Below are 14,986 nucleotides of genomic sequence, written 5' to 3' on the forward strand. Positions count from 1 at the left end.
GGATGGGACGGGGAACATGGCGAAGAGAAGATGGACATTACAGGGACTTTCAGGAAGGAAAGCAGTGGAATTGAAGGAAGTGGGCTTGGGTGGATTATCGGGGGTAGAAAAGATCAAGGATTTGGATGGGGGAAGATAAGAGGTGGTGGTGAACAGCTGTTTTGAAAGCCTGAAGGGAAGAATGGGAAAGAATAGAGTGAGGAAGTTTATTCCAAAGGTGGGAAAAAAGAGGAATGAAAGAGTGAAGATTCGTGATTTTGGTAGTTTTACCAGAAGGGGGTTGTTGGCAGACCTTGAGCGACCTGTGGAAATGTGGTGGGGACAAATCGCAGAGAGAGCAGGGGGGCAAGGCTGGAGAGGAGTCGGTAGAAGACAGAAAGACCACCGACCAACCTGCGGTGATTGAGTGAGAGGCCCAAAGACTCAGCTTCATTGCGGGAGATGCCGATGATCTTAAATGCCCTGGTTTCGACAGCGTGAAGCCGAGAAAGGTGGGAGGCAGGAGCACCAGCTCAGAGGGGAGAGCAGTACTCCATCAGGCTACGGACAAAAGCTTTGTAAGTGGTCAGGAGCTGAAGAGGGCCGAGGAAGGACTTTGCACGACGGAGGATTCCCAGTCGGCGACTGGCTTTTGAGGCAAGGTTGGAAATGTGACTTTCCCAGGAAAGGTCATGGCAGATAATGAGACCTAGAAGCTTGAAAGAAAAGACTTCTTCCAGAGGATTGTTGAGAAAGTGGATGGGGGGGTTTTGTAAACCGTCCTTTGGAAGAGACATAGTGAGAGTGTGAGATTTGTCTGGATTGAAAGACATGTTCCACGTGTTGGACCAGTTTGTGATTTTATCCAGATCTGCAGTGAGCGAAGAAGCTGCTGCTTGCCGGTCTGAGGGATGACAGATGGTACGGCAGAGGGTGGAGTCGTCGGCAAAGAGAAATAGAGGATTTTCCAGAGAGTCCGAGAGATCATTGATGAAAACCAGAAAATGGTTTTCCAGAAATGATGAAAACCAGAAATGGATGAAAACCAGTCAGTTCCAAACTGACTCTGGAAGCAACATCAGCACAAGCACTGTTCGTCGAGAGCTTCATGAAATGGGTTTCCATGGCCGAGCAGCCGCACACAAGCCCAACATCACCATGCGTAATGCCAAGCGTCGGCTGGAGTGGTGTAAAGCTCACTGCCATTGGACTCTGAAGCAGTGGAAACGGGTTCTCTGGAGTGATGAATCACGCCTCACCATCTGGCAGTCCGATGGATTAATCAGGGTTTGGCACATGCCAGGAGTACGCTACCTGCCCGAATGCATAGTGCCAACTGTAAAGTTTGGTAGAGGAGGAATAATGGTCTGGGGCTGTTTATCATGGTTTGGGCTTGGCCCCTTAGTTCCAGTGAAGGGAAATGTTGAATGCTACAGCATGCAATGACATTCTAGACGATTCTGTGCTTCCAACTTTGTGGCAACAGTTTGGGGAATGCATTTCCTGTTTCAGCATGTCAATGCCCCCATGCACAAAGAGAAGTCCATACAGAAATGGTTTGTCGAGATCGGTGTGGAAGAACCTGACTGTCCTGCACAGAGCCCTGACCTCAACCCCATCGAACACCTTTAGGATGAATTGAAACGCCGACTGCGAGCCAGATCTAATCGCCCAACATCATTGCCCGACCTCACCAATGCTCTTGTGGCTGAATGGAAACAAATCCCCACAGCAATGTTCCAACATCTGGTGGAAAGGCTTCCCAGAAGAGTGGAGGTTGTTATAGCAGTAAAGGGGGGACCAATTCCATACTAATGCCCATGATTTTGGAATGAGATGTTGGATGAGCAGGTGGCCACATACTTTTGGCCATGTAGTGTATGTGAATGACCAATTAATGGTGGAGGTAGGATGATAGCATTGCACTCCAGACACGAGGTAGTCCAGCGAATAGTCATTTGACACAGGCATGGCCCAGAATATGCTTGTGATCTGTGTCTAATGTTTGGGTAAATCTGTCTGCATAATTGCCAACGTCTTTGCCTCGGGAGGTTTTCCATTGCCATAACCAGTGCCAGGCCATTAATGACCAGGCAGCTTGTCCCAGGAACTGAGGGTATTGTTTCATATCAAAACCACTCCACATTTTGTGTGGAGTGTATAATAGCATAGATATATAGTATAATAGCAGGGTTTTTTTTAGCTGTGTGTCGGCCGTGCTGTCCTTGGTCGTCCTGAACACAAAATATCGCTCCATTCTATGGGTTGAATATACGAAAAAATGACTCCAGAGAACGAGATTTATTCTTATATTTTGTAGAATAATTTATATTTATGCTTTGGAGTAAAATTCATATTTATATTGTGTCGTATAATTTAAATTATTATTTTGTGATATAATTTATATTTTGTAGGATAATGTATATTTATGTTTGATAGTATATTTTGTATAATTTACATTTATATTTTGTTGTATAATTTACATTTTGTGGTATAATTTACATTTATATTTTGTAATACAATTCATATTTCTATTTTGTAGTACAATTCATATTTCTATTTTGTAGTACAATTCATTTTTATATTTTGTTGTTCAATTGTTATATTTTGTTGTTCAATCCGTGAAGGATGCATTCTACGCCACACTCGAGTCTGTGGTTGATCAGTGCCCCAGACGATACACTTCTAGTCTTGGGGGATTTCAATGCATCGACTGGAACTGATAGGGATGGTTATGAGGTGTGTGTTGGTCCCCATGGGTCAGGAACTATGAACCAGAATAGCACTAAGTTCCTTGACTTTGCAAGAAGTCATGGACTTAGGGTGGCTGGTTCATGGTTTCAGCGCCCACAAGCTCATCGCTGGACTTGGTATTCCAACGCTGGCGATGTGGCAAAGGAGATTGACCATGTCCTCATTGACGGTCGTTGGAGGATGATCCAGAACTGCAGGGTCTACCGGAGTGCTCAGTTCCTCAATACTGACCACAGGCTTGTTGTAGCAACTCTAAAGCTGCACCTTAAATCCTGGAGAATGGTACCATCCCAGCCTAGGCTGGATGTTGCCAAGCTCAGGGATGAGAGAGTAGCTGAGGAGTTTGCGAACAGGCTGAATGGACACTTGGGGGTCTGGGTGCTTTGGGGGGTCCTGAAGAGTTGTGGAGCGCCTTCAAGACCACTGTCCTTGATGTTGCCGGTGGATGCCTTGGAGCTCACCGCAGGGCAAAGAAGAATTTTGTCTCTCAAGGGACACTGGATACCATTGACCAGAGTCGCAGGGCCAGGCTGAATGGCAGAGCTGAGCTGTTCAGGAAGCTGAGGCGTAAAACTGTACGTGCACTGAGGGTGGACAAAAAGGCCTATGTGCGAGGAATCTGAGAGGGGGTAGAGCATCACCTGTGGACAGGTGATTCTCGTCCCGCTTACAGGGGAATTCGCGCATTACGTTCATCCAAGCCCATCCCTCGGAGCACTGCAGTTCGAGCAGAGAGTGGGAGGCTCTTGACAGAGGAGTCTGAAGTGAAGGCCCGCTGGGCCGGTTACTTTGAGCGGTTGTACCGGGCTGATCCCCCAGCTGTTGAGTTGGACGTCAAGGGTGTTACAATCCCTGTTGCTGACCCTCGAATCAACTGTGGTCCACCTTCGCTTGTGGAAACACGGGCTGCGGTGAACCAGTTGAAACGGGGCAAAGCTCCAGGGATCTGTGGCATCCATGCCGAACTTCTCAAGGCTGGTGGAAATGCTGCACTCGTGTCGTTGCATGCAGTTTTGTGCTCTGCCTGGAACACAGGCATCATCCCAACTGACTGGAAGAGGGGCCTTGTTGTCCCTCTCTGGAAAGGGAAGGGTGATCGCCAAGACTGCAACAACTACCGAGGGGTGACGCTGCTCTCAGTGCCGGGCAAGGTCTTTGCTCGGATAATTCTCGATAGGGTTCGCCACCATCTGCTTGAGCACCAGCGTCCAGAGCAGTCAGGCTTTACACCAAAGAGGTAAACGATTGACCGTATCCTTGCCCTTCGTGTCCTCACCGAACGCAGACGAGAGTTTCGGCAGGGGCTGCTTGCAGCCTATGTTGATCTCTGTAAAGCGTTCGATTCAGTGAATCGGGATGTCCTCTGGAGGATTCTTGGTCTTCGTGGGGTGTCACCAAAACTGATCGATCTGATGTCTGAACTCTACTCTGGTACTGAGAGTGCTGTGAAGTGTGGTGGTACCATCTCTGACTTATTTCCAGTTATTACTGGAGTTCGTCAGGGATGTGTACTTGCCCTCACACTTTTCAGCACTTGTATGGACTGGATTCTAGGGAGGATGTCGGAGAGATCAAGTTGCGGTGCATCGTTTGGGAATGTCAAGATCTCGGACCTTGATTTTGCAGATGATGCAGTCATCTTTGCGGAGACTTTAGACATCCTCTTGGGGGCCCTCGAGGTGCTGAATGAGGAGTCGGAGCCGTTGGGATTACGGGTGTCTTGGGTCAAAACTAAGATCCAGGCTTTCGGTGACATCTTGGATGTTGCCGTCCTGTCTGTGTCTGTTTGTGGTGAGGATGTTGAGGTCATGGAGAGATTCACTTACCTTGGCAGTGATATTCATGTCTCTGCTGGCTGCGAGTCAGAGGTCAATAGACGTCTGGGTCAGGCCTGGGGAGTCATGGATTCACTGGATCATGGGGTGTGGCGCTGCCGGTACCTGTGCGGGAGGATGAAAGTCCGAGTCTTCAGGTCCTTGGTACTTCCAGTCTTGCTCTATGGGTGCGAGACTTGGACTCTGACCAAGGATCTGAGACGGAGACTTAATTCCTTTGGTACCAGGTCTCTTCGGAGAATCCTTGGCTATCGCTGGTCGGATTTTGTGTCCAACGAGCGGTTGCTGAGAGAGACTCGGATGAGATTTGTTACCTGCATAGTCCGTGAGCGTCAGTTGCGGCTGTATGGACATGTGGCTCGTTTTCCTGACTCTGATCCTGCTCACCAGATTCTCTCAGCGAGGGAGTCTCATGAGTGGAGGAGGCCAGTGGGTCGACCACGTGCCTCATGGTTGCAACAGGTTGACCATCATCTCAAGGAGATGGGGATGGGCCTGGCATCTGCCTGGGGGATGGCCAGACGGAGGCCCCTGGAGTACCGGCGGAAAGTGGACGCTGCGACGCGCTGTTCTGGCACATGCTCCCATACCTGACCTGACCTGTTGTTCAATTCATTTTTATATTTTTTTGTTCAACTTATATTTTGTAGTATAATTTACATTTATATTTTGTAGTATAATTTATATTTTGTAATACAATTCATATTTCTATTTTGTAGTACAATTCATTTTTATATTTTGTTGTTCAATTTATATTTTACAGTATAATTTATATTTTGCAGTATAATTCATATTTATATTTTATCATATAATTTATATTGTTACTTTGTAGTAGAATTTATATTTTGTTGTAAAATTTATATTTTTATTTTGTGGTATAATTTGTATATATATTTTGTCGTATAATTTACATTTATATTTTGTAGTAAAATTTATATTCATACTTTATAATCGAATTTGTATTTAGATTTTGCTGAATAATTTTTATTTATATTTTGTAGTATAATTTATTTCTATACTTTGTATTTAGATTTTGCCGTACAATTCATGTATTAGGTGGGGGCAGAGCGAGAATGGGACAGAGAGAGAGAGGGTGAGGGGGAGAGAGAGAGGGAGAGAGGGGGAGAGAGGGGAGAGAGGGGGAGAGAGGGGGAGAGAGGGGAGAGAGGGGGAGAGAGGGAGAGAGGGGGAGAGGGGAGAGGGGGAGAGGGGGAGAGGGGGAGAGGACATAACTCTGTTAATTATTTTCGAAAGGGGTGTTTTAATTAACCCAACCACCCAATTTTCACTCTTGCATTTCTTTGGAGTTTTCTTAATACTAGTGCGTGCAAAAAAAAAAAAACAAAAAAAAAAAAAACTTTCAAACTGCATGCCTGTATGTGCGTGGCCGCACGTGCAAAAACACAAACAAACAAAAAAAGTGAGTTTTTACAGCCATTTTTACAGCCATACAGCTAGGGGTTAGCTTTTTCTTGAGGAAATGTTTTATGGCCGGATGCCCTTCCTGACGCCAACCCTGGTCTCCTCTTACGACACACTGGGATATGGTACACCTATTCTAACCGGGGCATACACCGGGACCAGTACACTGGTACTCATTTCGCCGATCTCAGAAGGATGACAGGCTAGGTCAACCCCCTGGTGTTAATTCAGCAGCCAACGGGGCTTGAACTCAGGACCCTCGGATCCCAGGCCGCCACCATAACCACGAAGCAAACTCCAGGCTCAAAAAAAAAAAAAAACTTTGAAACCGCGTGCCAGAAACAACAACCACACAGGCCGTTCCTTCGCTCTCGCGTGCCCGTACGTGCTTGGTGGTACGTGCAAAAAAAAAAAAAAAAAACCTTCAAACAACTACACAGGCCGTTCCTTCGCTCTCGTAAATGACAACTTGATTGGGGCATTGTATTTATCTATAAATGCGCATAAGAAATCGAGAAATTATTACAATAGAGTAAGTCATCACTATCCGGAAGTCCGTACGTTGTAACCCGTAATGGGGAACGCGGCTGAGGATCTCTTCCCCAACGGCCACGCCAACGCAGCAACGTGTCCTGTCCTTGGTTTGGTAAATAAATGGCCATAACTTGGGAACCACTTGTCCGATTAATATCAAACCTTGAAAAGGCACATACTCTGGTCTCCAGCAATATACCTGGCAAGTTTCAATTAGATCGGACCAGTTATTGTCGAGAAACAGCGGCTGCAGACAGAGACACTGCTGGAATTAAAGATAGATGCATGCAAAGTTTCAGGCTGATAGGTTTCATAGTTTTGGAGTTATGGAGGAGACACACTGACGCACTGACATTTATGAGTAAAGATTGTTGCAAGACATTTCAGCTTTTCATATTTGATTAATTTGTAAAAATTTCCAGAAACATGTTTTCACATTGTCATTATGGGGTATTTTGTGTTGATCGGTGACAATTTTTAGATCCTCGTGGAGGATCTCTGAGTCTTCCTCACATTGTTGTTCTTCATCTTCTTCTTGTGGACTTTTTTGTTTCACAGCTTTCAGTTTTCATCGAAACTTCCTGAAACTTGGCATATATATGTAAAAATACCCTCCGCAGACAGTAACCATCTCCAATTTTGAAAATTCCTCCGAGAAAAAAAAGTTATGACGTCAAAATATCTCCGCTCATGGAAATCGCCTAAAATATTATCTCCGAAACTAGACAAGCTTTTTGAATTCTGTTTGCGGGAATTGAACAGTGCATTAGCAGAGATGAATTACCACTCATATGATACATCACTATGATGTCATATCAATTTTTATGACTTCATATCAATTTTTATGACTTCATATCAATTTTTATGACGTCATTCCTATTTTTTGACATTTTTTGTTTCACAACCCAGAGTTTTCATCGCATCTTCGTGAAACTTGCCATGTATATGCAGAAAGCCCCCGCGCAGGTAGTAACCATCTCCGATTTTGGAAATTCTTCTCAGAAAAAAGTTGACGTCATAATATGGCCGCTAATAGAAATCGCCTGTACCATTATCTCTGAAACTAGGCAAGCTGTTTGAATTTTGTTTGCGGGAATCAAGCCGGGCATTAGCACAGATAATTTATCGCAAACCTGATACATCACAATGACGTCATATTCGTTTTTATGACGTCATCATTAAGAGGACGAGGATCTTAGCTCATTTGAGCTTGTTTTTTTTTAAAGTTTAATCCATTTTAAATTCAGACTGTAACACAACAAAATGTGACAAAAGTGGAAGGGTGTGAATACTTTCTGAAGGCACTGTGTAAGTGTTTAGCAATATTTCTCAAAACCATCGAAAAAATATTTAAAAGTACACGGGAGGAGCACATAAACAACATTATGTTCTGAACTCGTCTCTGTTTACTCAGGTACTGATCCGGAGTCGGATTCCAGACTTGACTTTCCACGACTCGGTTCCACCACGGGAAATAAATAGACTTGAGATCACGACCCGTCCATGTTTACACCACTCACCGTGCTCCAGGTCCCATCCCTCTGGAGGACCAACGGAATCCTCCTCCTTCACCTTGATCCGCACGACTCCACCAGGTTGTCCCATGTTTTCGGCATTCATTCCACATCCAGGCACGGCGCTCCATTCCGATCCTCGCCCCGCACGACACGACTCCATGTACTGACAGAGCTCGGCGTACATGGTGTAGGTGAACTTTCGTGCGGACAAAGAACAGAGTCGAACCCTCACCGGAGCGGGCTTGACCCGGGCACAGAGAGCTCCGAGGATCTCGATCCCGAGACCCGTAACCGCCGCTCGTAGAGACTCCTCCGATAAACCCTGGATCTCCAGCCATGTTGAGACGTGACCAAGGTCACCACGAGCTCTCGTCTGGTCCATTGTCCTTTAAGAACACGTGCCGCTAGATTCAAATAAATAAATAAATGACACGTACTTGGTCCGTTTCTTTTATTAATTTTCTTTCGATACTTTCAGATACATTATCTACATCATCTACATCACCTACATCATCTATATCATCATCATGTACATCATCTACATCATCATCATCATCATCTCCAACCACCAAACACATTCTGACACGGAATTCACATTTTCTTCACTATTTACACTTCAATCAATGTACGATGTTGATTTAAAAGTGATTTCTCGGTTTCTTTTTCTGGTCACTTCCATTGTGGCCGTTAGGTTTTGTGGTGGTGGTGGTGGTTGTTGTTTGTGTTTGGTGCTCTGTTTTCACATTGGTTGTGAATTCCGTTTTCAGGAGATTCATTGTCGAACGATGTAGAATAATACATCCCTTTCTGACGTGTGTGGTGAAATTCCGTGTGAATGTCATGTGATCGATCTGGTGTGTCCTCAACAAATCCTCAGAGTTCATGGACCATTCGCTACCTCATTAGGATTCTTCTTGTTCCCCTGAGGACAATCTTCAAAGGGCTTTTCCCGTTAACTCAATTACCTCTAGATCCTTGAGTGCGACATTTTGTTTAAACAAGAATCATTCCATACATTTCCTCATTGAAGAAAATAATGAAACCTAATGCGTTGTATAACTTCACCTACACATTCATCCGACGCAAGTATCTCCACAGTTCCAAATTCAGGTTGACTCAAACACTTCTACATGATGTACAGCCCCACCTCTGGTCGTCATGCTGGTCTTCAAAGTGAGTTTTCAACCTTGGGGGCCAGCCTGGTGTTGGCTTAGTGGTCTTCGGGTCCTGAGTTCGAGCTCTTGCCTGCCGTTGAATTAACACCAGGTGGGGTTGACTCAGCCTGTCTTCCTTTCGAGGATGGCAAAATGAGTACCGGCTTACTTGAAACAGGGGCATTGCATCAGTGGCACAGCTGCACACTACCTGGGGCCTTGTGCTGCTTACAAAGGTGGAGCCTCAAGGGCCCACAACAATGGCTCACAGGGGGTGAGTCTTCACAGAAGGGCTCATTGGCCTTTCACAAAGTGAACTTCGGTCCATTGTCTGTGAAACAATGAGCTTTCAGCCTGGAGGGCTCACAACGACGATTCCTATGCTCCATAACAAATAGTCTTCGGCTTTCACATGGCCCACAAGAAAATGACAAAAGCAGATGGCACAGCAAATGGCTCAAGGTCACGGCAAGTGAATAAACAATGGCCTGGCTGGCAATGAACCTTGGCCTGGCTGGCAGGCATAACTGGCAAGGCATAGGCAAAATGAGGCATAGGCAAACCAGGCCGTCAGGTATTACTGTCCAGCCTCTTGCTGTACTCCCACCTGCATGGTGTGGCCAAGCCTAAAGGTCCCTCAAATCCCTCATGGGCCTATCCTTGTCATTGCCCATGCTCTTCTATTCCTGTCGGTTCTTACTTCATCCTTGGTCCTCTCGTATCCTCGCTATCTCCTCTCTAAACTGTCCTTGCGTTTCCAGCTCAAACATCTCTTGGGGCCCACTATGTCCAGCCCAATTCTTGAAAAATCCCCAATCCCCGAAGAATACCTTACAAGGAAAATGTGGATCTGTCGGAACCTCAGCGTGAGTTTGACATGCGTTTGCAGGTCCCAAAGCGTTCAGCTGGGCAAATCCAGCAGCTAGTAATCATCTCCCCACTGTGTCCTCACTGGCAATTGGCCCTCCGGGTTCCTCTCCTGGGTACCCGGGCCAATAATTTGGCATGCCCCTTTTGGCTCACAGCCTACTCCTGGCTTGTGGGCTCCCAGAACCCGGGGTGCCCTTCGCACTATATTCACCTCTCTCGTGAGCTACACCCCCAGGCTGTCAATTTACTTTGCACTCGGAAAAATTAAGCTTTTACACACACAGCACCAACCACAGAACGACCACATTGTAATTTGGCTGGATCCCATGAGATAACTTTTAACTAGCACTGGGTTTCTTTGGGTAGGACTCATTCCCTCCCAGTCACTCCTTCACACCATCATTCAAGCCTTTCATTCTCTCCTGGGCCACACATTTCTGCATTCATTCCATTTTCCACCATACTTTTATTCTTATACCAATTTGTCTAACTTCTTGCCTTCAAACTAGCTCATGCATTGCCCGTCGACCCTGACACTGAACATTACGTCGCTGAGTTAGCTAGTGGGTAAGTACCCACTACAGGTCAACTGTTTGTAACCCACTATGTCCTGAATGCTGAGCGAATGCTCCCCCCCCCATTCTTGCTGATGTTCCCCTCCGAAGACTTATGCTATTGGCCCATTCTGAGGCTAAGGTTCCTGTGCCTCCACATGGGCACAAATTTAGCAGTGTCCCACATGGGATCCAAAAATGTCTTATCTCTTTTTTTTTTTTTTTTTTTTTGTCTCTGTCTCTGTCTCTGTCTCTGTCTCTGTCTCTGTCTCTGTCTCTGTCTCTGTCTCTGTCTCTGTCTCTGTCTCTGTCTCTGTCTCTGTCTCTGTCTCTCATTTGAGCCCTCAGTGTCCACAGAGGTACTCAATGTTGCTTCCGCTATGAATGTCAGAAGTCAGCCTGAGCAAACACAACCAAAAGTAGGCCTTCCTCGATCCATGAGGGCATCTCATCGCCCTTGTCTGGTCGCCGTCAGTCTAAAGGGTTCTAAAGGGGAATTCTGAAGGGTTCAAAAGGGATCTAAAGGGTAATTGTAAATGGTTCTCAAGGGTAATTGTAAATGGTTCTAAAGGGTAATTGTAAATCGTTCTAAAGGGTAATTGTAATGGTTTCGAAAGGGGAATTCTGAAGGGTTCGAAAGGGATCTAAAGGGTAATTATAATGGGTTCCAAAGGGTAATTGTAAATGGTTCTAAAGGGTAATTGTAAATCGTTCTAAAGGGTAATTGTAATGGTTTCGAAAGGGGAATTCTGAAGGGTTCGAAAGGGATCTAAAGGGTAATTGTAAATGGTTCTCAAGGGTAATTGTAAATTGTTCTAAAGGGTAATTGTATTGGTTTCGAAAGGGGAATTCTGAAGGGTTCGAAAGGGATCTAAAGGGTAATTGTAATGGGTTCCAAAGGGTAATTGTAAATGGTTCTAAAGGGTAATTCTAATGCGTTCTAAAAAGATACTTTTAGGAGGGTTCTAAAGGGTAATTCTAAAGGGTTCTGAAAAGGTCATTAAAACAGGATTTTAAAGGGTAATTCTAATGGGTTATAAAAGGTAATTAAAAAAGGGTTTTAAAAGGTAATTCTAAAGGGTTCTAATAGGGTAATTCTGAAAGGTTTGAAAGGGTAATGCTAATGGGTTATAAAAGGTGATTATAAAAGGGTTCTGGTTAATTCTAAATGTTTCTAAAGATAAAAGGGTTCTGGTTAATTCTAAAGGTTTCTAAAGGGATCTACAGGGTAATTGTAATGGGTAATTCCAATGGATTCAAAAGGGTAATTGTAGAGGGTTCTAAAAGGTGATTATAAAAGGGTTATAAAGGGTAATTCTAAAGGTTTCTAATGGAATCTAAATGGTGATTATAAAGGGTAATTCTAATGGGTTCTAAAAGGTAATTCTGAAGGGTTCTAAAAGTTAATTCTAATGAGTTCTAAAATGTAATTATAAATGTTTCTAAAGGGATCTGAAGGGTAATTGTAAAGGGTAATTCTAAAGGGTAATTCTAATGGGTTCTAAAAGGTATTTATAAGAGGGTTCTAAAGGGAAATTTTAATGGGTTCTATAAGGTAATTATAAGAGGGTTCTAAAGGGTAATTGTAAAGGATTCTAAAGGGTAATTCTAATGGGTTTCATTCATTTCTCGGCTTTTCCCTTTTCATATTAAAAATGCCAAAATGAACTGCTTCCTTCCCTTCGAACACGGGTGCGATTTTTAACTCTAAACTAAATTGATATTGGGTCATTCCTGGTGGAATGAAAACTTTTTGCCATCTTTCAACTTTGCTTTAGGTGGTAAACGTGGGAATTTGTGATGGCACACCATGGACTTCACTCTCTACTTTAAATTTGGTTATTTATTGGATACGAATTATTTGGTATTTTTCATATTTGTTATATTTTCCGTTCAAATACCGGAGTTGTGATTTTCTTCATTCTTTTGTTTGGTTTTTACTTGGTTCTATTATCAAATACAATTATATAACATAATTTTATTTTTGAAAAAAATATTACCTTTGGATTAAATGGTTTAGAATTAACAAATGAAGGAATAAAGTCAGTGGTTGTGCTCCTTCTTGAGTTTGGCAGGGTTATAGGGTTTCTCTGCATTTTCATTTGAATTTTTATCTTGCCATTTGTATTTCCCTGCCAACTGAATAAGTCATCTTTAGGCAAGGGAGTTGTTTCGGAACATAAAAACCAAAAAAATCTTAAGGCCTTGAGTTTGAGCCCCCATCGCGCCGGGTGGGTTGACGCAACCTACCATCCTTCCGAGGCAGCAAAATGAGTACGGTACCAGCTTACTGGCAACAGGGGGCACTGCATCAGCGACAGAGCTGCACTCCCAGCAATGTGGCAACAAGCAGCCATCGGCTACATAATAATAATCATCATCATCATGTACATCTCTGTACCCATCGATTGGGCAGCTGGCCTGATGCCACCCACAATGATGTCACCGAACAAAAATGATGTCCACCATTTTTGTCTTTTCATAAGCCGAAGAGATGCGTCATATTCACAATCGCCATGCCTTTCTTATAATTTTTCGGTTCAGTGTAAAACGACTAAAGCGACTGTTGAAATGATCACCAAATATCGAAAGGTTGGAGCTGATAGGCATGACGGGCCTTGTGAAGGCCACAGGAAGATTTGACTTCAGTCTTCAGTCCTCAGGCTTCAGGCCTCTGGTGTCAGCCTATGGACCAGTGTAATTGGAATCTATCCGAGCTATACAACCACGATGTGTATAATAATTACCACTGCATCTGAAATAATAATAATAATCATGAAATATGATCTTTGTTGACGAAATATTTAATCCATAATCCATACTTTTGCAGAAGTGACTCAATACTTCCCTCGCTGCCAGTACCATTGTGGATTGACTTACTTCGCTCAATTAGTGATTTTTCATGGACCTAACCTTCAACGAGATCACACAGTTCAAGTTTGTAAAAACTTTGATATTTAATGAATTATTTAATCCCATAATGATAGTCGGCATCATCTGTTAGCATTATACTATATTCATATTCGGATTCTGGTGTTCTGCCCGAAAGCAGGATCACTACTACCGAAGCAGTTTCTCGGCAAGGGTAAAACTGGGTGGTTTGCCATTACCTTTTCAGTAGAAGTTATGGCAGAAAATTGTAATTTGGCAAAGTTGCTGTGAGGATAGCTCGCCTACTCTTCGTAAAGGACACTGTGTGATCTTTATATGCCAGCATATGGGACGTCCAGTTTAACGGCACACACATTGTTGAATCACTCTACCTGTGAAACACAGAGTTGACAGTTTATTGCCAGGTCAGGATTCGTACCCAGGCATGACGACTTTGAGATGAGTGGGCATACCTCTCCGCCATTCTGCCAGCCCCATAACATGATATAAGTTCAAATATCAAAGTTACTATTTCACCAAGAACTTGTTAACTGGGAGGATGGAATTTTAACAAAAATAAAAATAAAAATCATAATTATCATTAGAGTCATCATCATATGTCGGCTTCAAAGTTCCAGAGCTGAATTTCACATATTTTTCTGGAGTTCTCATTCAGGATAAAGACACTGCATATCCATCCATTCATTGGGACCATACTCTGCACAGAGCATCAGTGCTGCCAAAGGAGTCTCCTGAGCTAATGGGGACAATCCTGGACGGGTCGTCACTCCAACACAAGATACTCAAATGGCTCAATCATCCCAGCAAGCTGATACTCATTTTGCCGACCTTAGAAGGATGACAGGCTGAGTCAACCACACCTTATATTAATTCAATGGCCAAGCAGGATTTTAACTCAGAACCCGAGGATCCCAAGCCCACCACCCAAACCATTGAGCCAACACCAGGCATACTGTGTATCATCTGGGTAGTTGTGGGAAATCAGCGAATACGATAAAGTAGCGTGATTGATATCTTTCTTTTAAAGGGCTCAGGAATGGTGGGATCTCACAAATCAATACATTCTTACATTCTCAATCCTGCCTTGGTGAAAAAATATATATATATATATATATATATATATATATATATATTTGCTGCCTCTTGCTTTCTGCATCTCCCACTCCCTATTGGTTCTCCTCTCTGTCTCTCCAATTTCCTCTTCCCTCTGTCGCCCTTATCCCATTACCTCCGTCTCCTTTATGCCAGTGGCTCTCCTTGGCAAAAATCATGGCAAGACGTGAGAAAATTTTTACACATTCCTTCATAAATCAAAATCAAGGTAAAACAGTCTTTAAAAAGTACTGATATGCTTTCATATCCACTAGTTTCTTCAATCCATCAAACGACAAACATTCTGTTCAAATACACCATCACAAAAGATCAACGCAATGATCCCTAACCATTGTGATTTAGCCATCCGAAAAAAACAACAA

General features: G+C 43.7%; 1 protein-coding gene across 1 annotated transcript in view; it reads right to left on the bottom strand.

Annotated features, from left to right (window-relative positions):
• Positions 1–8,423, bottom strand: part of LOC147033596 (uncharacterized) — a 24,230-nt gene extending 15,807 nt beyond the window's left edge. The window contains exon 1 of the mRNA XM_085851734.1: positions 8,045–8,423. Within this exon, the coding sequence (XP_085707860.1) occupies positions 8,045–8,423 (379 nt within the window). The remainder of the gene's footprint in view (positions 1–8,044) is intronic.
• Between the last annotated feature and the right edge of the window lie 6,563 nt (positions 8,424–14,986).

This window comes from Eptatretus burgeri, chromosome 2, assembly GCF_056783735.1.
Source record: "Eptatretus burgeri isolate ZD-2024b chromosome 2, Ebu_testis_v1, whole genome shotgun sequence".
Classification (NCBI taxonomy): Eukaryota; Metazoa; Chordata; class Myxini; order Myxiniformes; family Myxinidae; genus Eptatretus; species Eptatretus burgeri.